At 39.2% G+C, this 23,579-nt stretch overlaps 1 protein-coding gene across 3 annotated transcripts in view; it reads left to right on the forward strand.

The window, feature by feature from the left end:
- jag1b (jagged canonical Notch ligand 1b) overlaps positions 1 to 17,538 on the forward strand; it is a 57,369-nt gene extending 39,831 nt beyond the window's left edge. The window contains exons 19-26 of one of the 3 annotated variants that reach the window (XM_057848146.1): positions 2,028 to 2,055; positions 4,030 to 4,115; positions 4,687 to 4,800; positions 7,043 to 7,152; positions 7,947 to 8,186; positions 10,656 to 10,796; positions 13,187 to 13,328; positions 15,018 to 17,538. In XM_057848146.1, the coding sequence (XP_057704129.1) occupies positions 2,028 to 2,055; positions 4,030 to 4,115; positions 4,687 to 4,800; positions 7,043 to 7,152; positions 7,947 to 8,186; positions 10,656 to 10,796; positions 13,187 to 13,328; positions 15,018 to 15,493 (1,337 nt within the window). In that variant the 3' untranslated portion in view covers positions 15,494 to 17,538. The remainder of the gene's footprint in view (positions 1 to 2,027; positions 2,056 to 4,029; positions 4,116 to 4,686; positions 4,801 to 7,042; positions 7,153 to 7,946; positions 8,187 to 10,655; positions 10,797 to 13,186; positions 13,329 to 15,017) is intronic. The other 2 variants (XM_057848147.1, XM_057848144.1) reach the window with 2 other exon arrangements.
- The last annotated feature ends 6,041 nt before the right edge of the window (positions 17,539 to 23,579 follow it).

Raw genomic sequence — 23,579 nt, forward strand, 5'->3', positions numbered from 1 at the left:
TACAGCCTCAATTCTCTGAGGTATTGATTCATACAACTTGTGAATTGTTTTCAAATGAATTTTAAGCCATTCTTCTGTTAAAATACCCTCTTACCCATTTAGAGACGATGGCGGTGGAATCGACGTCTTAATTGAATCTCTAAAACTGACTATAAATGCTCAATAATGTTGAGGTATGGGGATTTTGCCGGCCATACGAAATGCTCAACTTCATTAGAATGTTCCTCAAGTGTTTCCATTATTTTGTCCAATCCCTGTACATAACAAGTTGCAAAGAATATGATGAGACCGACAAGAGAGATGGAGTGGACCCAAAAAGTAATCACAGAGCCTGAAAATAAACCAAGAAATTGCGCATTGTTCACATACAGTACTTTGTTTGATGCTCTGTTGAGTCACATTTAGCAGCAGTTTCAGGCTTAAGTACTTTGAATGTTGAATGTCCCAAGTTTGGCCTACTTGTCTTTGGTCAGTTTTGCCTGAGGACATTTGATAGTTTGTCTGTGTATTTAGGATTATTTACCCTCCCAATAAACGGAAATTAGAGCATGTGGACTCCAGTAAAAATGAATAATCAGACGAAACAGGATTAACCAAAGGTCAAAGGGAGCATCATGACAAAGGCTAAGATAGTTATTTGTTGTTGCTTTTATACTTTTGCAAATAGTACATATTGAAATTTGTTGACTTATCGGGTGTGTAGAATTTTAAGTAGAGTTGTCCGATATTATCGGGTAGCCAAAGGTGTCGGCTGATAATAGCATTTTAAACTAATAACTGATTTATCGACATTGTTTTCTCATTATCGGTTTTGGGCACTTGCATTTGATCCAAAAAACTGATGTTTGCACTATTTGGATTTCAACAGTAAATGTAGTGTTGCAATATAGGCACTTTTTCCATCTTCAGTTGTTCTCTTTTGTACATATTGTTTATTTGGAAAACCTTGAAGTTGTTACATTTATCATGATTATTATTATATAAGCATCCAGTGGGGCATCACTATACAATTCACCATCATATGTTAGGTACACGACCGGATATATCCTTATTGGTTTGTTATCTATATCGGATTTTTGGAGTTGGACAATATCGGGTTATACAGTAGGTTAAAAAAGTCATTATCAGACAACCCTAATTTAAAGTTTTTTTTTTTTTTTTTTTTTTTCCAAACAAATTCTTTTGTTTTCATAATATTTAACTAATGATCTGCCATTAACAACAATAGAAGTCCAATTCATGTGTCAGTGACATTGACGGATCCATTTTGACTTTTCATTTCACCCTTCCCAGTCAAAATGGATTGGACAACTAGCTCTGTCAACGGCTGCTAATAAGTAAGATGAATACCGAAACATGGTGAACTGTGGAATTTTAGTATTACTGAAATTAATTAAATAAAAATCATAATAAATCATAGGAATTCTAATGGCAGTACTACAATCTGTAATGATGTTGAATTGGCACTCAGACAAATAGCATACGCCCAGTGAGATGCAAGCCCTTTATGTTGTTTGTATAAATAAATGTTCAAGTCAATCGTCCCCTGGCTGCGGCCAGCCGGCCACGAGAGTAGAGAGAGAAAGGGGTTCAAGCTTAGGAAAGTGGAGACAGATGTTTCTCCCCCTTGTCCAAATCACACCCCTCTCCTTGTTGCATTCCTGTCCAAACAGTGACATGTCTGCTTGTTCTGCAGCAGTGCTCTCTTTCACCGGCCGCCCAGCCCCTCAAACTCATGCACTCCAAAAGAGAAATTCCCCGACATTTGGGGGGGGGGGATAAAACAAAAGGAGGCGGGGGAGAGTGCGGTTGTGAATATGGGTGTGTGGAGTTGTTGTGGTGATGGCGGTGGAAGGGAGGGGTGCTGTGTGGTTAATAAGGCGCAACCATTGGGCGGCATGGGAGCCGGAACCCAATGTACACGCAAGCCTGGACGCGTTCTTTGCTATTATTACCAAACATTCTGACGTGAGCAAAGGAGGGGGAAAAAAAAAAAAAACACCCTCATTAATTTCTCTCTTTTTCAGACACCAACGACTGCAGTCCACACCCATGGTAAGTTGATGTTAAACTAAGAGGCATGTGACTGCCTATCCACCAGCACCTGAAATGTCCAATGTAAAAATGCATAAAAATGAATGTTAAATTAAGATAAACTACTGGCAAATTAATAAGAATTAAAAAAAACAACTACATTTTATCTTTTTACGGCAAACAACTGTAAAAAGTATGCATGCCTTACCTGTCAGATGGTGGGGGGTGACATCACTGCGCTCCCCTTTCTCATTTACGTCATGTCAACACGGCAGTTAAGCGCACTTACTGCAGAGCTAACAGTCCAGTCTAGTTCCAGCTGCTGGTACGCTCTTTTAAGTTTCATTTTATTCGAACATGAAAAAAAGGTCAAACATATACATGTATACATATTCACAACATAAAGGCTAATTTACTTCGCTACTGCAGCATTTCTACTCCACTACCAGCAACTTATCCAAAATAAAATTCCGTTTGAAAAGGTGTACAACAACTTATCCAGTCCCACACCTTTTTCTTCACCGTAATGTCGTTTTAAGTGACCCTGAAACCCTGTTCAGCTTTTAACCAATTACAGGTAGTCCCCAGTTTACGAACGAGTTCCGTTCCTGCACTGGCGATGTAACCCGGATTTCCGCGCAAGTTGGAATTAACTCTTTAAATACCTCAAAACAACCTTCAAATATATATATATATATATATTTTTTTTTTTTTAAAATCCAAAAGCATTTATTATATGTCATTGTACTCTCCTGCCCAATACGTTGGAGCTAAATCCTAGCTAGCTAGACCGTGAACTAAGCTCCAAAATGACTGTCAGACGTCCGTGAAGATTGCTGACTTTATTCAGCTGCTCATGACATCAGCACTTGCAGAATAAAACTAAAATAAAATGAATTTAAATCAGTCTCATCTTCAATAACAACAATTTAAATTTGTGTTTACAAGTAGCTGCTGATACAGCAATAACAAACGATTGGCATGTATCAGTTAGCGTCCGCACATCATCAAAAACAATCGCATAATCTCGCCCCAAGTATTCGACCACAATTGAAAACTCACAATAAACAGTACAAAAGGGACAGAAGTACAACCTGCTCTATGCTTCCAGCACCAAAATTAAAGCATGCGTCACAAAACAAAAGTTAACATTAAAAAGGAAAAAAAAAAAAGATGGGACGCAGGCGTCGTAAAGTCGAAATCGTGTTAGTTGGGTCCGTCGTAACTTGGAGACTACCAGCATTTCACACCATAAACCAGAAAATAACAAACATAACTGAATAAAAAATAAACAAAATGATGCTTATTTTCCTATTGTCCATTTCTTCTATGTCTACTTAGTATTTCCATTTCAAATATACATTTCAGTTGACTTATACAGTAGTTTTATATGGTTTCAGTTCATCAATATAGCCACAGTTCCACAGTGTATTTCCTTTCATTGAGACGTGAAATTTTGTATTCATTCTAACTGGTAGTTTTTGTTTTTTTTTTAAATACAAATTCCTCTGAGGTGGTGGTTGCTATTTCTCAATTGGAAAAAGCTTAGGATGTTCTTTGGTAAGTATAGAGAGTTAACTCATTAAAGGCCACTCGATTAACTCGTTGGCTGCCATGGACGGCATTAGATGTCCAGATATTTGGACATGCCCCCTCATATGAATGCGAAGTCCTCATTGGGTTTAAGTTATTTATTTGTATTACCAAAAACAATGGCTTGCCCAGTAAAGTGTTAACCTTACATATGCACAGCACCTCCTCCAACCGGTCTTCAGTAGCTTTGTAGTCTGCACGTTTGATTACTGGGATGACAGTGTAGGTTCGAATCCCATTTGGAAAAGGAGCACAGTGACTTCACCACCACCATCATCAAGACCGATTACTTATCTGATAACGCTTATGTGCAAAATTGTGATTAGTACATTCTGGTTTAACAATAGAAGCATAAAACAAGCATCGTCTGTAGGAAGTAACGACCTTCTGTCTCTTTTACAGCTACAACAGTGGAACCTGTGTTGACGGAGACAACTGGTACCGCTGCGAGTGCGCCCCAGGCTTCGCAGGCCCAGACTGTCGGATCAGTGAGTATTAAGACCTGCGTTCACCCACCTAGGCACTGTTCGCGTTTGTAGCGGGCATGCGAAAGGACAGCTACAAAACGGCAGGTCTAGCCGGCCAATTATCTAGGCGCTGGGCTGCGAGCCAGTCCGAGCCATTTCGGTGTCACTCCACCAGGCCCCATTGCAGTCCCCGGGGGAAAGCGGCTTAGTGTGCCAACAGCTAATCAGCCATGCTCTCTGACACTGATTACACAGATTGTTTTCCCTCTTAAAGGCTTTCAGATGGCCACATTCTTTCCCATTGCGAGCCCTTTGTTCCGTTAAGTCCGGCTTGTAACTCCTGCAATCTTGCGAGTGACGCTGCCTTTTAAAGCTCAATAAGGTGGGAAGGGGGGGTTGAGCCCATTTTATACACGTTTTTCATCTTTAATTAAGTATTATGCTGTGGTTTGTGCTGTTTAAATGACACATGACCTTCGTGAACTTAGTCAGTGAATTAGAGTTGTTTGCTGACTGATTATCCCCAAATGTTTGCATTCTGTCTGAATGTCTTAAATCCACTAAGGAGGCTTTTCGTCTTTCCCTGCTGCAGATATCAATGAATGCCAGTCCTCCCCGTGCTCTTTCGGATCCACTTGTGTCGATGAAATTAACGGCTACCGCTGTCTGTGCCCACCAGACAGAAGTGGGGCGCACTGTCAAGAAGGTAGGAGATAATGGACCTATTGTCAAAAGCAGGGTGCTATTTACAGTACTGTTAGAGAGAATGGGGTTGGTTGTCACAAGTTGTACTCTTTCATGAATATCGTCCCAACAACACATCTTGGAATAGTCCATCTATCACGGGGAGGCTTAATGCATTGGCTGCCATTAATGGATATCCAATCCATTTTGACGGGGAGGTATCTGCAACAGATAAGGCTGTTTTAGGAGTATGGGATTTGGTCACAAGCTTGGATCTATGCCACTATTTATGGTTGTTTTCAGCACTGTCGCGCTTTTCAGCTGTTGTATATCAAATCACTAGGCAAATGTCAACTGTGTGTGACTATTTAAAAACCAATGATGGTAAAAGAGCATTGTGTAAAATACAGTGGGGCAAATAAGTATTTAGTCAACCACCAATTGTGCAAGTTCTCCTACTTGAAAAGATTAGAGAGGCCTGTAATTGTCAACATGGGTAAACCTCAACCATGAGAGACAGAATGTGTGAAAAAAAAAAAAAAAAAACAGAAAATCACATTGTTTGATTTTTAAACAATTTATTTCCAAATTAGAGTGGAAAATAAGTATTTGGTCACCTACAAACAAGCAAGATTTCTGGCTGTCAAAGAGGTCTAACGAGGCTCCACTCGTTACCTGTATTAATGGCACCTGTTTTAACTCATTATCGGTATAAAAGACACCTGTCCACAAACTCAGTCAGTCACACTCCAAACTTCACTATGGCCAAGACCAAAGAGCTGTTAAAGAACACCAGAGACAAAATTGTAGACCTGCACCAGGCTGGGAAGACTGAATCTGCAATAGGTAAAACGCTTGGTGTAAAGAAATCAACTGTGGAAGCAATTATTAGAAAATGGAAGACATACAAGACCACGGATAATCTCCCTCGATCTGGGGCTCCATGCAAGATCTCACCCCGTGGCATCAAAATGATAACAAGAATGGTGAGCAAAAATCCCAGAACCATACGGGGGGACCTAGTGAATGACCTACAGAGAGCTGGGACCACAGTAGCAAAGGCTAATATCAGTAACACAATGCGCCACCAGGGACTCAAATCCTTCACTGCCAGACGTGTCCCCCTGCTGAAGAAAGTACACGTCCAGGCCCGTCTGCGGTTCGCTAGAGAGCATTTGGATGATCTAGAAGAGGACTGGGAGAATGTGTTATTGTCAGATGAAACCAAAATAGAACTTTTTGGTAGAAACACAGGTTCTCATGTTTGGAGGAGAAAGAATACTGAATTGCATCCGAAGAACACCATACCCACTGGGAAGCATGGGGGTGGAAATATCATGCTTTGGGGCTGTTTTTCTGCAAAGGGACCAGGACGACTGATCTGTGCAAAGGAAAGAATTAATGGGGCCATGTATCGAGAGATTTTGAGTGAAAATCTCCTTCCATCAGCAAGGGCATTGAAGATGTCGTGGCTGGGTCTTTCAGCATGACAATGATCCCAAACACACAGCCGGGGCAACAAAGGAGTGGCTTCGTAAGAAGCATTTCAAGGTTCTGGAGTGGCCTAGCCATTCTCCAGATCTCAACCCCATAGAAAATCTGTGGAGGGAGTTGAAAGTCCGTGTTGCCCAATGACAGCCCCAAATCACTGCTCTAGAGGAGATCTGCATGGAGGAATGGGCCAAAATACCCGCAACAGTGTGTGAGAAGCTTGTGAAGAGTTACAGAAAACATTTGGCCTCCGTTATTGCCAACAAAGGGTACATAACAAAGTATTGAGATGAACTTTTGGTGTTGACCAAATACTTATTTTCCACCATGATTTGCAAATAAATTCTTTAAAAATCAAACAATGTGATTTTCTGTTTTTTTTTTTTCCACATTCTGTCTCTCAAGGTTGAGGTTCACCCATGTTGACAATTGCAGGCCTCTAATATTTTCAAGTGGGAGAACTTGCACAATTAGTGGTTGACTAAATACTTATTTGCCCCACTGTAGGTTAACAGCAGTACAAAAAATATATTATTTACTGGTTGCATCATTTTTAATTGCCTAAACGATAGAAGGTATTAGCTTGGGATCAGATTAGTATCAGGAAAACATATCTTGAATAATCAGATCACAAGTTTAAAAAAAAAAAAAAAAAATGTATCCAGGCATCACTAGTGACAACTAACTTGTGTTTTTGGCTTAAAGATAAACGGCTTGCAAGCGAATGTGAAGCAAAACTATATTTAAATTGTGCTTGTTTTATTCAAACACAGTGACAAGAAAAGCCTGCTCAGTTAATGGACGCGTGATATCTGACGGGGTCAAATGGGATGAAGACTGCAACACTTGCCACTGTTTCAATGGGAAAGTCATATGCACAAAGGTATGTAAAGCATGGACCGTGTGTGTCACCAAGTGTTAATGTTGTCTATTGGGAGTGTGTGGGTGTGCATGTAAGTGTGTGAACAATGACAGGATTAGAAGCAGACTCGGTGTGGGTGTGTGGAAGCATGAAAAGATCTTGGGTCGGGCCACTAATATTCAGTCATGTGCAGCAGCTTTGCTCTGCGGTGTCACGTTCTCAACTGGGATGATGTCGTTTGTTTTGAAAGGAAAATTTGCTTATTGGTCATGTGCCAGTTTCTCGCGCACACGCATTGCAGGAGGACAAGTCATTTGATAACAGATGAGGCCTCGGGTGCCGTTCTTGTTTCCGTATGAACATTAAATAAAACAATGCTGCCATTTCCCCTCAGGAGGAATTGCGGAATCATGAGGCATTAGGAAGTGAAATAGGATTTTTGTAAACCACAAAAATTTTGTAAACCACAAAATGATTCAATGTACACTAAACATACTATCCACTATTCACAACCACAAACAGTGAAAATGTGCATGTGATGATGCTCATCATAATACAAGTTTACGAAAAAAGGGTTCTTAAAAAATAACAATAATTAATGTTTGAATACTGTATACAGGGCCCCGCTATATTTAATGTATTACTTTACAGCTGTAATTTGCCCCACAGGGACAATAATAAAGTAAATGAATGAATGTACGGCATTTCACATTCACCAAAGTTTCAAAGGTGTATGTGGAACGGAAGAGACAGGAAAACACAAGATTTTGAAACACCTCTGATGTACCTAATGTTATTGCTGCTATTCTGTCCAGATGTTGTGTGGTCCAGTAGCATGCCACCTCGGTACCAAAGGCCGAAGCGGCTGTCCTTCAGGCCAGAGCTGCTTCCCCATCAGAGAGGGCCACTGTTTCGTCAAACCCTGCCTCGGACTCGGGGAGTGCTGGCGCCCTGGTCCGATTCCGCCGACCCCCAAATGTCACCCAAGCTCTAGCTACGAGGATAATAGCTGCACCAACATCACCTTCACCTTCGACAAGGATATCTTGTCTAGGGTGGGTTATCAAGTCACATGAAGTTCGATTTTACAGGACACTTTTTATTGTCCGATAATGACTTTTAAACCGATATTCCGATATTGTCCAACTCCAAAAATCTGATATCCATATATGCGGCCGTGAACTTAACATATTATGGCAAATTATATTGTGATGCCCCACTGGATGCTTTATCAATAATGCTCAAACAACAAATCCCAAGCATCTTAGTTTGGAAATATCTAATGGTCAACAAGCATAACTGCTGTGCTAAGCTGTGACCAATCCTTGTACGAATGCAGGTTTCTACATTCACTTTGAAGGCAAAATGCATTTTGGCCCGAAACCGATAATAGAGAAACCAATGTCAATATTACCCGATATTTAACCCTTTATTGCCAAATGTATCACCTTTGATAAACACAAAATTTCATGATTTTGAAACAAATTCAGAATTTTGACATTTCTTTTTGGAAAAAATGATGGATCCGAGTCAACAAATGCATCTGCTGGTTCCATGAGAGAAAAAAAAACAGGATTTAGCTAGGGTTCATTTTGACTTTTCTTTTTACAAATTTGAATTTAAAAAAAAATTTTTATTAGGACCTTATTTTTCAAATTTTGGGATTCTGATAATTGCTTCATGTTGCAGGTATTTAAGGGTTAAAATGCTTTTATTGGCCAACTACTTTTTATTAATGTTTAACCGTTTATAGGGCACTCATTGAACTAATTGACAGCGCTAGATGACCAATCAATTTTGACTGGGGAGGCTGGCAACAATTATTCAATTGTTATACAGCCTGCCACTTCAACAGTCAATGGCGCTGAAACATGAGCAATCACCGCCAATTATCCCAGTTTAAAAAACTTGGATGCGTCTTTGACAATGACAGCCAATTAAATACTATGAAATTTTAAAAAATTAAATCTGGTTTGGTGTTATTGGAGGAAATAACCAGTGTATTTTTGTTTATTTTGGATTTATGAATATTTATGAATATTTATTTTATTTTATTCATTTTATATATATATATATATATATATATATATATATATACACACACACACCGTATTGGCCCGGATATAAGACGGCCATGATTATAAGACGGCCCAATCTTTTTCAAGACTCAAGTTTGGGGGAAAAAAAAGACTTTTTGAACACAAAATTATTTTTTATACAGAAAATAATTACAGTATATCTGAAACAAATGATTATAACAATATATTCGAGAGAAAAAGCATGTTATTTTGCCTCATTCAAATCTTAATATCCGAATATTTAAATATGTAAACTAAAGTGCAATCACATTCGTAAATGAATGGCTTCTGGTTTTTCAAATGTAAATAATCCAATCTATTGTGATAAAACAACAAATTACAATAACTGCATTAACCGTCAAAGTGAAGTCTAACTGTAACTGTAGTCTTGAAACAAATCTGAATGAGGAAAAACATTGCAATAAAATAATGCAAACTGGTTAAACTTGAGAGTAGCTGAGATCTGTCATGACAGAACATCGCTTCAATGATATCTGGCGCCATCTAGCGTCGTGAATGGGTATAATGTCTAGACCGCGAATATAAGACGACCCCCACCTTTTTAGTCTTATTTCAATGCAAAAAACAGTCTTATGTTCGGGCCAATACGGTGTATACCCTCAATGATTGGTAATTAAAATAATAATATAATGGTGATTTGGTGTCCGCATATGTGGACATCACATTTTGGGTCATGTAGGTGGCCAAATGTTGTTACCAAATGTAAATATTGTGGGTGCTAGGTCCTTATGGAGTTATTTTATTTATTTATTTATTTTTAACCAAAAAAAGCTGCTTGCCCTGTAACTGGTACATCCTATGCCATATCACTCAGTCCTAAGTCTCTTTGACAATGACCAAAATATATAAATATATTTAGATTCATACAATAAACAGCTACATTAGAGCAAAAGTTAAAACCTGTTTGGTTAAAAATAATAATTTTAGGTACAATATCACTGCTTTTGGGACCCGATTTAAAAACTTGAAAGGACTGCATAATACTTGAGCGCCCTTGCATTGTGTGGGTTAGACAGATTGCAAATACTTATTTATTTATTTTTTTCCCAAATGCAAATATTAATTTTTTTCCAAATATTGCAGCTTCAGAGCACTGTATTGCCAAGTTGCGGCATATCTCAAAAGTCAAAGCACCACCGAAAACCTGGATTTATTTTTTGGGGAGTTGGATTTTTGGGACTCTGCCAATACACACAAGCCAATGAGATTAGTTTCGGTATCACTTGGATTGAAGAGGAAGACTGGCGACTATCGCCACATGTGCTCATCACTCACAAACATGACAGCAGATAAAGGCTAGCGCCCAATTTGTGGTCTCCAATCTCCACTAGTTAGCTTGTAGAACATGTGCCAAGCCGCCTCCCACTTCCTGGTTGGGCCTCTGTTTTCTATTTGCCTTAACATTTGCCTCATTTTCTTCCCCAGGGTGTGCAGAGCTTGACTGTGGAGAATGTGTGTAACCAGCTGAGGCGCTTGTACGTGGTCAAGAATTTGTCTTTGGAGCATTCCGTGTCTATAACCTGTGACCCGTCATTCTCAGCCAGCAACGAGATCCACGTCTGCATCGTGAGTACAACTTCAAGTTATTAGTCCTATATGAGTGAAAGCAGTGTTATTTTCGTCGATGACTACAACGGAAATATTTTCTCAACGAATAATTTTTCCATGACGATGACGTGACAGTGATGAGCTAAAAATGTGTCTAGGGAGAACATAACATAACCAGACGGATGCCAGTTTTCATCTGACGAGACAAGATGAAAATTGGGCATAGTTTCCGTCATAAGTTCACAATGTGTGACATATTCTTATCGTATTTGTAGTTAGTACAGATCATAGCAGTTTTTGGTCGCCCCACACACAGCACATCCAGACTTTTGTGAAACCCATGTCAGGTATTGCTTGGTTAAGTTATCTTGACTAGATATGCCACGTTGCTTTAGCCTTTAAAGGTCTGTGCTGAGTGACCATCACTCACTAAATGTAATTTGTAGCATTCAGTGCTACAATTAATCAATTAACTGGAGTAATTCGATTAGGAAAAATCTTTGAATATAATTTTGCTGCCTCAAGTATTCCTTAAATTAGAGTGGCGTTGTAATGGTTTGTTTTGAAGGTGTTTGCAATTACTTTTATTGATTTGGGTGGATGCACTGCCCTACAGTGGCAACAATAAATATGACATAAATCATTTCACATGGCTGAATCCAGCTGCTCCCTGTTAAGAACAACATAACGTTCGTTTTTGTTTGAGCTAATGTTTTTTTTTTTTTTTTTTAATGCATTCGTAATCTAGTTTATAGGTATATTTAGCTGTTTTTGTGGGAACATATATTAAGAACATTGTTTAAAAAAATGAAAATAAATAAAAATTAGCATTTTATAGCATTTAAGCTAGTGGACTTTTGCTATGCATGCAGGTTAGCTAATTGTTCTTTTGTTGTACTTAAATCCTCATTATTTTATACCGTTTGAGGCTAAGCGCAGGTATTTTGATTTTTTTTTTTTTTTTTTAAATGAAAGTGCGATTCTGCATAGATGGAAGAAACACTCAGGAATTTTATTTTGTATTCACATTTAGTGCTCTCTTGAAAGTGCAGTCTTAGCAAGCCTTTGTTTTACATCTCTTAAAATGTATTCTGCATCGCATTAAATGTTCCTAATGCAGTTACCCGATTATTCGAACTAACTATTGATAGATTAATCGACTACTAAAATAATCGATATTTGCTACCCTAGTAGCATTTGCAGTAGGAGTGGGAACCTCTTGGTACCTTACGATACGATTTGCGATACAAAGCTCAAGATAACGATCATCTGACGATATAGCGAATAGCGATACAATTATTTTCGATATATTGGTCAGGAAATCCTTCTAGGATATTCTACAAAAAACTAATAAACAATAAAACAAGCATCTGCTGTGAATTGGAATGGGTTTATCACTAGTAAACGTCTAATTCATTTGAACTGGGAGGGTGGCAGCGAATTAACATTCGTTCATTCGCTGCCATCCCTCCCACTTCAAACTGATTGAACGTCTATGGCCGTCAGTGGCAGCCAATGCAAGGCAATGAGTAATTTTGGGCCATTTAACGTCATTTACCTGTTGATTTTCAGTTACTTCCTGTTGATTTTGGGGTATTTTATGGTTCACTTGCAGTTTATTTTGCGTTACGGAACAGGAAGTGAACTGGGAATCACCCAAATGAATAGGCAGTGACTCAAACTCAACAGGAAATGATCTGTAAATGCCCTAAAATGGAAAGCAAGTTACCTGTAAATGCCCTGAAAATCAGACCGAATGACTGTGAATGCTCTGGTTTTGAATGAATGAACGTTCCCAGTCTAAATGGATTGGGCGTCAAGCACAGTTAATGGAAGCCATTTTTTTATGTTTTATTTTTTTTTAATTGACACCTTTCTAAAACGATATCTCGATTCCTGACAGGAGCATATCGATAACCTTTTGGGATACAAGGTATCACGATATATCACCATTTCGATATTTTGTCACGTCCCTAATTTGCAGTGAGTGTCATTTTAAACTCTTGGAAAACTTTTTACATACAGTTCGTGGTGTCCAGGTAAGTTTAATTGATTCAAATAATGTACAGTTTCCCTAATGGGTGTGTATTTTCATGATGAAGATGGCGATGTCCTTGTAGACTCTACAATTATGTGCTCGTCCTTCACTGTTCATCCGAATTTGTTGGAAAACTTTTATTTATTCATGGACTAAAACTTTTGAAGTAGTTGACTAAAACTAGACAAAGACACATTTTCAAATGACAAAAAAATAAGACTAATAAGTATTTTCGTCCAAAAGACTACGACGAAAATTAAAAACTACACTGTATGCACGCTGAGTTAGTCTTCAGGTTTGAATGTGTTGCTTGGAAATCAAACACAATCATGTTCCCCATCCCCCCCCCCCCCTTTGTTTGCACGTGTAGTCAACAGAGGACCATCGTTTGGACCGGAGTCCTATAAAGGAGATCACCGAGCGGCTAATTGACCTGGTCAGCAAACGCAACGGGAACAACACTATCATCGCTTCCATCGTGGAAGTGTGCGTGCCGAGCCCCAGCAAAACTGGTAAGGACCTCAGTCAAACAAACACAAACATTTCAGAGACTTATTTGTCGTGCACGTACTCGCGTGTTAACTCATTCACTGCCATTGACCTACCTTTTTTTTTCTTTAATGTTTTCCTTCATTTAAAAAGTCTTTTGGTAAATTAAAAAAAAAAAAAGTTGAAAAAATAGGTCTTTTGGGTTCACTGTAATTTTTGTCTCATTTTTTACTTAAACAATTTAAAAATAAAATACTTTAAAAAATATATATTTTCATTAGGGCTGTCAAAATTATCGCGTTAACGGGCGGTAATTATTTTTTTTAAATTAATCACGTTAAAATATTTGACACATTTAACGCACATGCCCCGCTCAAACAGATTAAAATGACAGCACCGTGTCATGTCCATTTGTTACTTGTTTTTTGGTGTTTTGTCGCCCTCTGCTGGCGCTTTATGGGTTTCAGCACCACGAGCATTGCGTAATTATTGACATCAACAATGGCGAGCTACTAGTTTATTTTTTTGTTTGAAAATTTTACAAATTTTATTAAAACGAAAACAGTAAGAGGGGTTTTAATATAAAATTTCTGTAACTTGTACTAACATTTATCTTTTAAGAACTACAAGTCTTTCTATCCATGGATCGCTTTAACAGAATGTTAATAATGTTAATGCCATCTTGTTGATTTATTGTTATAATAAACAAATACAGTACTTATGTACAGTATGTTGAATATATATATATCTTTCCATTCCAACAATAATTTACATAAAAATATGGCATATTTTAGAGATGGTTTCAATTTCGATTAATTATGATTAATAAATTTTTAAGCTGTGATTAACTCGATGAAAAAATGTTAATCGTTTGACGGCCCTAATTTTTATTTAAAAAAATATATATATATGCAATCTGTTTTTTAAAAATCCCATTTATAGCTTTTATCTAATTTTTTTTAGGTTAACAATAGTTTTTAGCCAGTCATAAAATGAAAGATATCCACTGTAATTTTTCTTTTAAAAAATCATTTTAAAATTTCTAAAATCAAAAATTTACAGTATTTTTTTGTTTTAATCAATACATATTTATTTTTAATTAAAAAGTTAAAGAGCATATTTACTCTTCTTTCGTTTTTTCATTTTAAAAAATTAAAAATTTTCAAAACTAACAAATGAATCAAAAGATTTTTTTTGATCGCTGCCACCCCCTCCCAGTCAAAATGGATTGGACTGGTGTCATCATTAATGAATGAATTTAGAAGAAAACATTAAGGCCGTTAAAACAGTTGAAAGGATGTTGATCTGTTTCCTTAGTTTCAGTTGTGTTTTATAATGTAAGATACCAAAGTTATACAGTGTGGTCAACGTAAAAACAGCACATTTTTGAGCGACGCTAGTTCGTCTATCGGAGTTAAAAATAAAACTAATTCCTTACGCCGACTGCAACGTCACGTCAGGTGTAATTCAGTTAGACGAGAATGTCGTCCGAACTAGGGATGGAAAGAGCAGTGCTGCCAGGCTTTGTGCCTCGTAAGACTCCCACATGTCCGCCATTCATCAAATGGGTGACAGCTCAAAGAATCCCCTCCCCCACTCTGGGAGGTCAGGTTGCAATGGCGGGTTGGGGCAGTAATACATGAAAAGCCCCACCCGCTGTTATCCTTTTTCACTTTGGATCTCAGTGACCGTTAAATTTCCTGTCTCTCCAGACTACCTAGTGCCCCTCCTCAGCTCCATCTTCATCGTCCTGTGGGTCCTCCTTCTCATCTCCATCCTGCTTTGGTGCATGCGTCGCCGGCGGAAACAGAGTAGCCTCGGTGGCGGGGCGGCAGCGGCCGCCGGCTCCGATGATAATACCACCAACAACGTGCGCGAGCAGCTCAACCAGATCAAGAACCCCATCGAGAAGCACGTGGGCCTGTCGGTGGCCATCAAAGACTACGAGCACAAGAACTCCATCATCGCCAACATGAGGACAAATCACCCCGAGGGGGACGAGGACGACAAGGAGAGGCACCTCCAGAAGGGCCGCTTCGCCAAACAGCCGGCGTACACACTGGTGGAGCGGGACGAGAAGATCTCGGGCCCCAACTCGGCCGGCAAACACCCAAATTGGACTAATAAACAGGACAACAGAGACTTGGAGACGGCAAACAGCATAAACAGAATGGACTACATAGTATAGCGGACAGCTGCGTTGCTGTGCAACCGAGCCTGAGACGCGGTCACACCCCCGGTGGCGGGTGAACCAGGGGAGCTTCGGCATGCCGTGTCGGTCGCGGCCCCGCAGTATTTTCATATTTTCCCCGTGTTAATTTAAGTTTTTGACAAGCTGGCTTACACTGGCAGTGACGGTTGCTTTGGTTGGCTGGAAACACAAGGCACTGGTATACATTTCACTGTAGAATGTTAACTCATGGGCTGCCATTGACGGCAATAGACGTCCGATCCGTTTGAACCGGGAGGGTCGGCGGCGTCTACTAGTGATATTTGAAATTCACAACAGAAGGATGAAACAGTCACATTCGGACGTCTATCGTCGTCAGTGACACTGAAAGAGTTAGGTTTACTCCACCGCATTTCAGCCCCGCCCCCTTTTGTCTTTTTTTTTTTTTTAGTGGACACGTGGAACGGGCTCCTGTTGTAATTGTTGTACAATGACTAAAACAACCCTGTTGTGTTCAGCACTAGCGCTAATCATTTTAGTGAGTGAATTCTTTCTAGTACCGTTTCAGAAAAAGTGCCTTTTCAGCTTTAGACTTCGCCACTGTCAAATGAGGAAAACAAAAAAAGAGCAAGTTTATTATTTATTTTTATTTTGGGGAGGGGCGGGAGGCGGAGAGAGGGGCGGGGTGGGTTTAATGTCAGCAACGGCTGCCAATATGAAGAATTTATGTTGATTTAGAACATGTAGATATGTACATTTTTTTATTAATCATTGTGTATATTTGATTTATTAATTTAATAATCAAGAGCCTTAAGATATCATTCCTTTTTATTTATATGTTGTCTAGTTTGAAGGTTTTGATAGCTGTGGAAGCTTACCATTTCTTTCAATGACTGTTTTCTCCAATGCGTTCTATAAAGCCAAATGTCAGAATTTCAAAGACAAACAATGGGCACTTTTGGGCCTGAGACTTTTTTTTTTTCGTTTTGTTTTGTTTTTTAAACACAATTAGACATTTCATTTGTTGCCAGGACATTGACTGAATGCAAATGCTTGCTGCGAAGGATGGACATGTTGGCAGACATATTGCTTGCCATCAGACGGTAATTAAAATTAAGGGAACAAAAATGTCCTTGAAAGCAGCCTCAAAAGTTCGACTCACATTTCAAAGGTGACGAGGCAGGTGACGAGGCAGGTCACGTGACTGCGACGAGCGGGGATTCCCATCATAAGCTAGACCGTGAGTACTTGAAGAGCAGATTGGCGATGGGAACACTGTAGGAGCACGTGAAATATACTGCCTCCCTTGACAAGTCATTGTTTGCATCCTTTCTGTGCACATTTCTTTTTAATGAGGCTCTTAAAAAGACAAACATGGTTATCTCATCTGTTAAGGAGATCGTGGCAACATTTTTGTCCATTTTTGACTTGTTTGAACTTGAGAACAATGTGTTGATCTGGCAATATATTTTTTGAAAGTTGTATTTATTAAATATTTTGTATGAAAAGAGAATTAAAGAAGTCTTTGTTCTGGATTGTGTAGATAGCGTCGTTCTCTGAGATTCCGAATAGTCCAAACGTTCCTAAATCCGTGTTATCAATGTACATGTGGAAGTTGGGTTGGCAACTCGATGAAAAAGAAATAATGGACACCTCTGGCCAGCTGGCCCGATAGCCATCACCCTAGAATTATTTTTTTGTATGTGATTTTATTTTTTTATTTTTTTAGTGTATTAATAACAAGGTTATAATTTTACTCAAACCTGAATTAGGTACATATTTGAGTGGTATAAGCACATGGAAAAACAATAATTATCAGCAATTCATTTTTTAAGACAAAAAATACTAGAATAAAAACATGTTCTGCTAGATTTAAAACTATAACCCTTAAGGTCCTGAGCCTATTGTGTGTATGTGTTTTGTTGGCTGATTCCCCCCCCCCAACTTGGGTGCGTTCAAAGTCCCCTCAGCAATAACAATTTTGCAAATGATTACTCTCAAATTAACAGGACACAAAAATATACCGCTATTTTCGGGCTATAAGCTGCTCCTCTTTTCCCAAATTTTGAATCCTGCGGCTTGTGACAGATGTCATAAAGTGTCATCTGGCAAATTATGTCACTAATTCAATTTATGTCAAACTTAGATCTTTTATAACCATTCAAAAGTAGATTGTCAGATGATACTAAATGATATAAGCATTAATGCTCATGACAGTGTCGTCATAATTATGATTGTCTTAAGACAGTCTTTTAGCGTCACTATCAAAGTGTTACCAAATACCAGCAATTACTAGCAATTAGGAACAGTAACTGAAGAAGTAATTAGCACATAACATGAATTTTGATTGCTATTTAAATCTGTAGCGCTGCAATGCACGCTAGGAGGCATGTTGGACGACAAGTATTGACAGCCCGTGGCAGCAGAGGTTGACTGTCTCCCCCAAGGGATCAGTGATGGCCAAATGAACCTTATTGAAGCAATGAAGCTTGTAGCCAATTGGTTCAAAACTTCATGGTTGTTCATTTGGTCTTATGACAGTCTTATGATGCTCCTTTCAAATAAAGTGTTACCGGTTAATATCTTTTAGAGTAAATATCCTATAATACAGTGAGGACAGCTGCGGCGTATAATCCAGTGCGGCTTAGCCATGAAAAAAATGTTTTCATGTCAAATTTGGTGGGTGGCGGCTTATGGTCAGGAGCACTTTATAGTCCGAAAAGTACCGTAATTTCCCGAATATAACGCACACTTTTTGTTTTTCCCCAAAATCAACTCGTAAAATCATGGTGCGCATTATAAACGGGTACATGGATGGAGACAGAAATATATATATATATATATTATATATATATATATATATATATATATATATATATATATATATAAACCGATTTTTTTTTATTTTTATTGACACTGCCACGTTGTGTTGAAGAAACGTATGCGGCGACCCGTTGCCGACCATTACGGTACTTGACGTCACCATTTTGTTTCGGTAATTCTTCACTCTGATCGGCCGAATGATTTCGTCTCTGTTAAATTTTGCTTTTTTCACTCTTCATAAAGCACATAATTTAGTTTCTTGAACTCAATTGAGTCAATCTTTATTGCAGCTCCGCAATTCGGACCATAACAAACGTAACAACACAGACTTCCTGTGTGTGTCCGTCAACTATATCTATCCCTCGGGAAACTTAAACCCAAATAACAATAGTTCCTATTGTTACTGTCCTGTTCTGTTTTATCTTGTCTTGAAAAAAACTACAATATTTCAAGTGCCGTGTTCAACGTTTTATTTCTTGCTTTCAATGAACTTAAATGCCGACAGTCCGGCTATAATGCGGCGCTCGTTTGTCTAGCCTCAGCGGCCCTCTGGCTCATAGGCAATCACAACATAGATATGACAATACAGCAGCATGGATCCACCAGTGCCACAACATAGAACAACATAACATAGAATACCAATATGTCACAGTGTCGACAGCGATGAGCTCTCTCGGATTTCAGACTTACGTTCTCACTTTCATTTTACCATATCAATCCATGGAAGAAACATTTATTCATCATGATGCAACGAGCAAGTTATACAGCAGCCTTTAAAAGAAAAGTCACATCTGTTTTGTTTTCTCCTTGATTCTGGTAAATTGGAGAAATTGTCAAATCATATTATTACCATAAATATTGTCAGTTTATGGTAATGTTTTGAACTACCAATATGCTGCAATGCTTGTGCTGCGTTTCACCAGTCAGAAAAATGACATTTCTATATCTGTACACGAGCTCTGTTTTCTTGTATTGTTCTATTTATTGGTGCTAAAATTAGGGTGCGCGTTATAAACGGGTACAATAATTTTCCCTTAATTTTACAAGTAAATTAGGGGTGCGCATTATACACGGGTGCGCCTTATATTTGGGAAATTACGGTACTGTAATACAATTAATGAAAATAAAGTACACAGAGAAGAACAAGAAAACACATGATGCTTTGAACATGCTTTTTACTTCACATGAATATACAAACATGCTTCACTCACCGTTCCTTCTTTCACCTTATGTTTTCTTCCGTTATCATCATGGCAAGCAACAGTACCTAGACCAATGAGATGAGTGGGATTTCGAATTGTCATCGTTCCATCAGCTCATTGGTTAAAACGTAAGAGAGGCAGGGGGATGCATTTCCCTACATATTGTTCTCCAAATAAGGACTGATTGACAGTAGCACTGTTTGGTCCGTTTAAAACAGACCAGAGTTCTTTTTGTGAGATAGCCCACTAATGTGAATGCGCATTCAAACTCTAGTTCGGACCAAACAACCGAATTCTGGTCCATGTTTTGCTGTGACCAGGGGCGGACTGGGACTAAAAGTCAGCCCTGGACTTTGACTCGGCCCAGCCCACAAGAATCGCTATACGAAGGGAAACACAGACCTCCAGGGGGCATGCCCCCCCCCCGGGAGACTTTTTTTTTTTTTTTTTTAACATTTTATTGTAAAATGCATCAATTTCGTGCACTTTGAGAGAAAATGAAGAAAATGTGTCGAGACTGTGACTGTCTGACTTGGGGCGCTCAAAGTATTGCAAGGCTGAACTGGAGTTGGGTTCATTTTCTGTTCTAGCTCTATGATCAACCTGAAAAAACAAATGAAAGAATTTATTTTTCAAAGCAAGTTTTATGTATCCAATTGATTACAATATATCTCTATATACCTCTGTCTATAAAATGATTTCATTTCATTGTTTATGCCATAATTCAGTGGTCTCCAAACTATTCCACATAGGGCCGCAGCGGGCGCAGGATTTCATTCCAACAAAACAAGACAACACCTATGCTCCAATCTGGTGTCTTTCAAGTGTAATCAGTTGATTGCAGTCAGGTGCTGCTTGTTTTAGCAGAAACTTCATTGGTTCAACTGTCGGTTCTCGATCGGTTGAAACAAAAACCAGGCCCCACAGCGGCCCTTGAGGACCGGTTTGGAGACCCCTGCCATAATTAATCTTGCCATACAAATAATAAATTTCAATGAAAATACAATAAACATTTCAAGACAAATCCTGGATACATAACCTTCATTGGAAAGTATTAACCAGAAAACAAAACGATATATACATGATTAAAAATATATATATCAATTTAACTAACTAAACTTTAAAGTAAAACCATTCATTTTATTAATATTCTGTTATATTTCTTCTGAATTAATATTGCTGCTGCATGTGCATACGTTGTTTTACAGCTAAAATATTTTTCCTTAGGAGAGTGATAGTAGGACTACCATACTGTAACTAGACAACGGACTAGCTGGCACTAACCCTTTAATTGTCATTTATTTCATTTAAAATGTAGCTACCTGGTGGATAACAATTGCCAGTATAGACCCCACCCACCAACGTCACACAATGACGTGTCGCTGTATCATACCATATCGTCCGTCATTGTTTATCCGTATTCTCAATGGTTTCAATTTGTCATGCAATTTATTGTGCAATTCATGGAAGCCCCGGTGCTTTCAGACGCTGTAAACTCATTGGTTGCGTTGCATAAAAGGCGTTATGTGGAAAAGCTTCAGTTTATCCATTCGCCAGATCCATATTTGATGCCTAAATCGATATTTTCCGACCCGCTGTCTTCGCCGTCTCTGCCTGACATCTGCTACCCTGATATCTACAACTATCTTGTCCACAGAAACTCAGCCTATTCTCACGAAACTTTGAAAAACTTTAAAAGCAGCACTCTAAGCAACATTACCCCGTGTGACCCTTTACTTTCAATTTTCTAAAATGGCGACAATCAATGAAAAAAAAATTTGACTGCGATGGCCGACGCTTCAAGGATAGGTGGATATTGGACTATTTTTTCAACACAATACGCAACAACTGTGTCTGCCTCATTTGCAAAGAGACAGTCGCTGTTTTCAAAGACACGCTTACATGTACGACAACATTACAAGGAAGATACGCAGCGAGAAATTATAGCAACTTGAAGCTAGTTTAATTTCACAGCAGCGGTATTTCACAAGAGCCCGAGTGTCGAAGAGAACGCCACAAAGGTGAGATTGTTGAAATTATGAATTAAAAAAAATAATAATAAAGCAAATGTGACACACAGAAGGGCTTGCTAAAAATTGTTTAAATATATTGTTCTACGTAAATCAGCCAAGGTAGCCCCCTACATTTTACCACACCAAATCTGGCCCCCTTTGCGAAAAGTTTGGACATCCCTGTTTAACTGATGATCCGTAGACGAGGCCAGCTTCTTTCATTTGGTACCAGCTAAATATTATTCAAATAATAATCATGGCGGAAGAAATAAACATCTTGAATTTGAAACTGTATGTTGTTGGCGATTAGCCTCGCAATGATCTTAATTGTGGTTGTCAGCCCAAAACCCTCTAAATATATATAAATGCATCTTACCAGGTATAAAATGACTAATACATAGTCTGTGGTGATCGTTTGGTGCCCAGTTTTCTCGTCGAATTGCAGCAGTCCATCTCGCTCTCCTCTCCGGGTCTCTCGGAATACGGTAGAACTTCAAGTCTGTCCGTCTATCTTCTCTGTTACTGCAACCAACCGCCACACACGCCTTCGCCATTTTGATTATTAGTGTTAACGAGCAGAAAAACACGCCATAATAGGAGGAATTTACGTAGCGGTAATGCGTAAGCATGACTAGCTGACGGACAATATGGCGCGGAGGCGTGGTTGTCATGCGTCATGTGAGTAGGGTCTATACCGAGCAAGTGACCCTCTTCATCCCATTTTACTTGCCCTGCGCTTGTCTAGGGAACTTCCACCAGCGTATCATTACACCCTCACTCTTCTTTTCTCTCTCCCTGCACCGGCTGCACGTCAGAGTGGCTCGCGCTCCCCCTCTCACCATCGCCGGGGGCTGGGCTGCCGTTACCCGACGTGGCCGTTGCAGCCAGACTGCTGCTTGCGAAAATATTTGTCAACTTATGACATTTAAATGCTTCGCTCTCCAGTTTCTTTCTAATTTTTTTCTCCCTAACCTTCTCTGCGCCACCCTTCTCTTTTCTTTTTTGGCCACCACCATCCATATTGTGCATTGACGCTCGTCGCTAGTTTGCTTCCACAAAGAACCAATGAAGGTTACTTTGTGCTTTCTTCGTTCTTCTATCAGACTGGCGATGAACAGCCAGGCGCATTGCTGCCACCTGTCGGATTGGATGCGAACTGTAGATAATCAGAGGCTAGGGGGGATAAAAACAGTGATGTATAATGAATGGCGGACGTCGGACATCCAGGGCACCTAGCCGTTCTGTGATCCTCCAGAACCCACAGATTACCAGTCCGCCCCTTGCTGTGACGCTCCAGGCTGTGAACACGCATGCTATCCTTGGAAGCGGAAGTACAGTGTGGACGCAATTCAAACTCAACAATGGCAAGATGACAGACAATTAGCCAAGGCCAAATGTTGTTGTGCTGCGCTTAGCAGTAGCATTTCATACACAGAGTTGGGTTCTAATGTGGCGATTGTGTTTTGTATGCTGTTGCTGAACGTACCGTGTGAGAATGACTGGCCGAGAGAGGTGGAGCCCCTCGGGGCGGCCGTTTTGTGAGTCTCGCTCTTCTGGAAGCAGCGACAGTTTGATAGTCCAAAAAGTCAAGAAAGTGAAAGCGATGGCACTCCTGTGTGGCTTGGTTTCACTTTCGTGGTTAATTTTCCAATATGCATTTTTATGTTCGCCAGTTCGCTCGGGATTAAGTCAGGAGGGAGAGACCCCACCGCCGGCCGAGCGGCAACTTGCTAGTTACTATGTTAGGCTACATTGTTTTTTGTTTTTGTTTTTTAATTTATATGCATAACAACTTCTGCTTCACAAATCAGTTGGCAAAAAATTGACACATGCAGATGCACGGTTATATTACCATTGCAAAATAAAAGAGTAATTTAAAAATAAATAAATAAATACAGTTCAGCATATAAAAATTATGCTACGCTACTTTACGCAGGGTATGTTAGGAGCAACTTTTTATTCATTTCTGTGAGCTTCTTATACTTTGTCGTACGTCGTATTGTAAGACAAGTGGCTGATTAAAACTGAGGTTGAAAAATTCTTCAGCGTTGTACCCCCTCGAGACAC

The sequence above is a fragment of the Corythoichthys intestinalis genome, chromosome 10, assembly GCF_030265065.1.
Source record: "Corythoichthys intestinalis isolate RoL2023-P3 chromosome 10, ASM3026506v1, whole genome shotgun sequence".
Taxonomy (NCBI): domain Eukaryota; kingdom Metazoa; phylum Chordata; class Actinopteri; order Syngnathiformes; family Syngnathidae; genus Corythoichthys; species Corythoichthys intestinalis.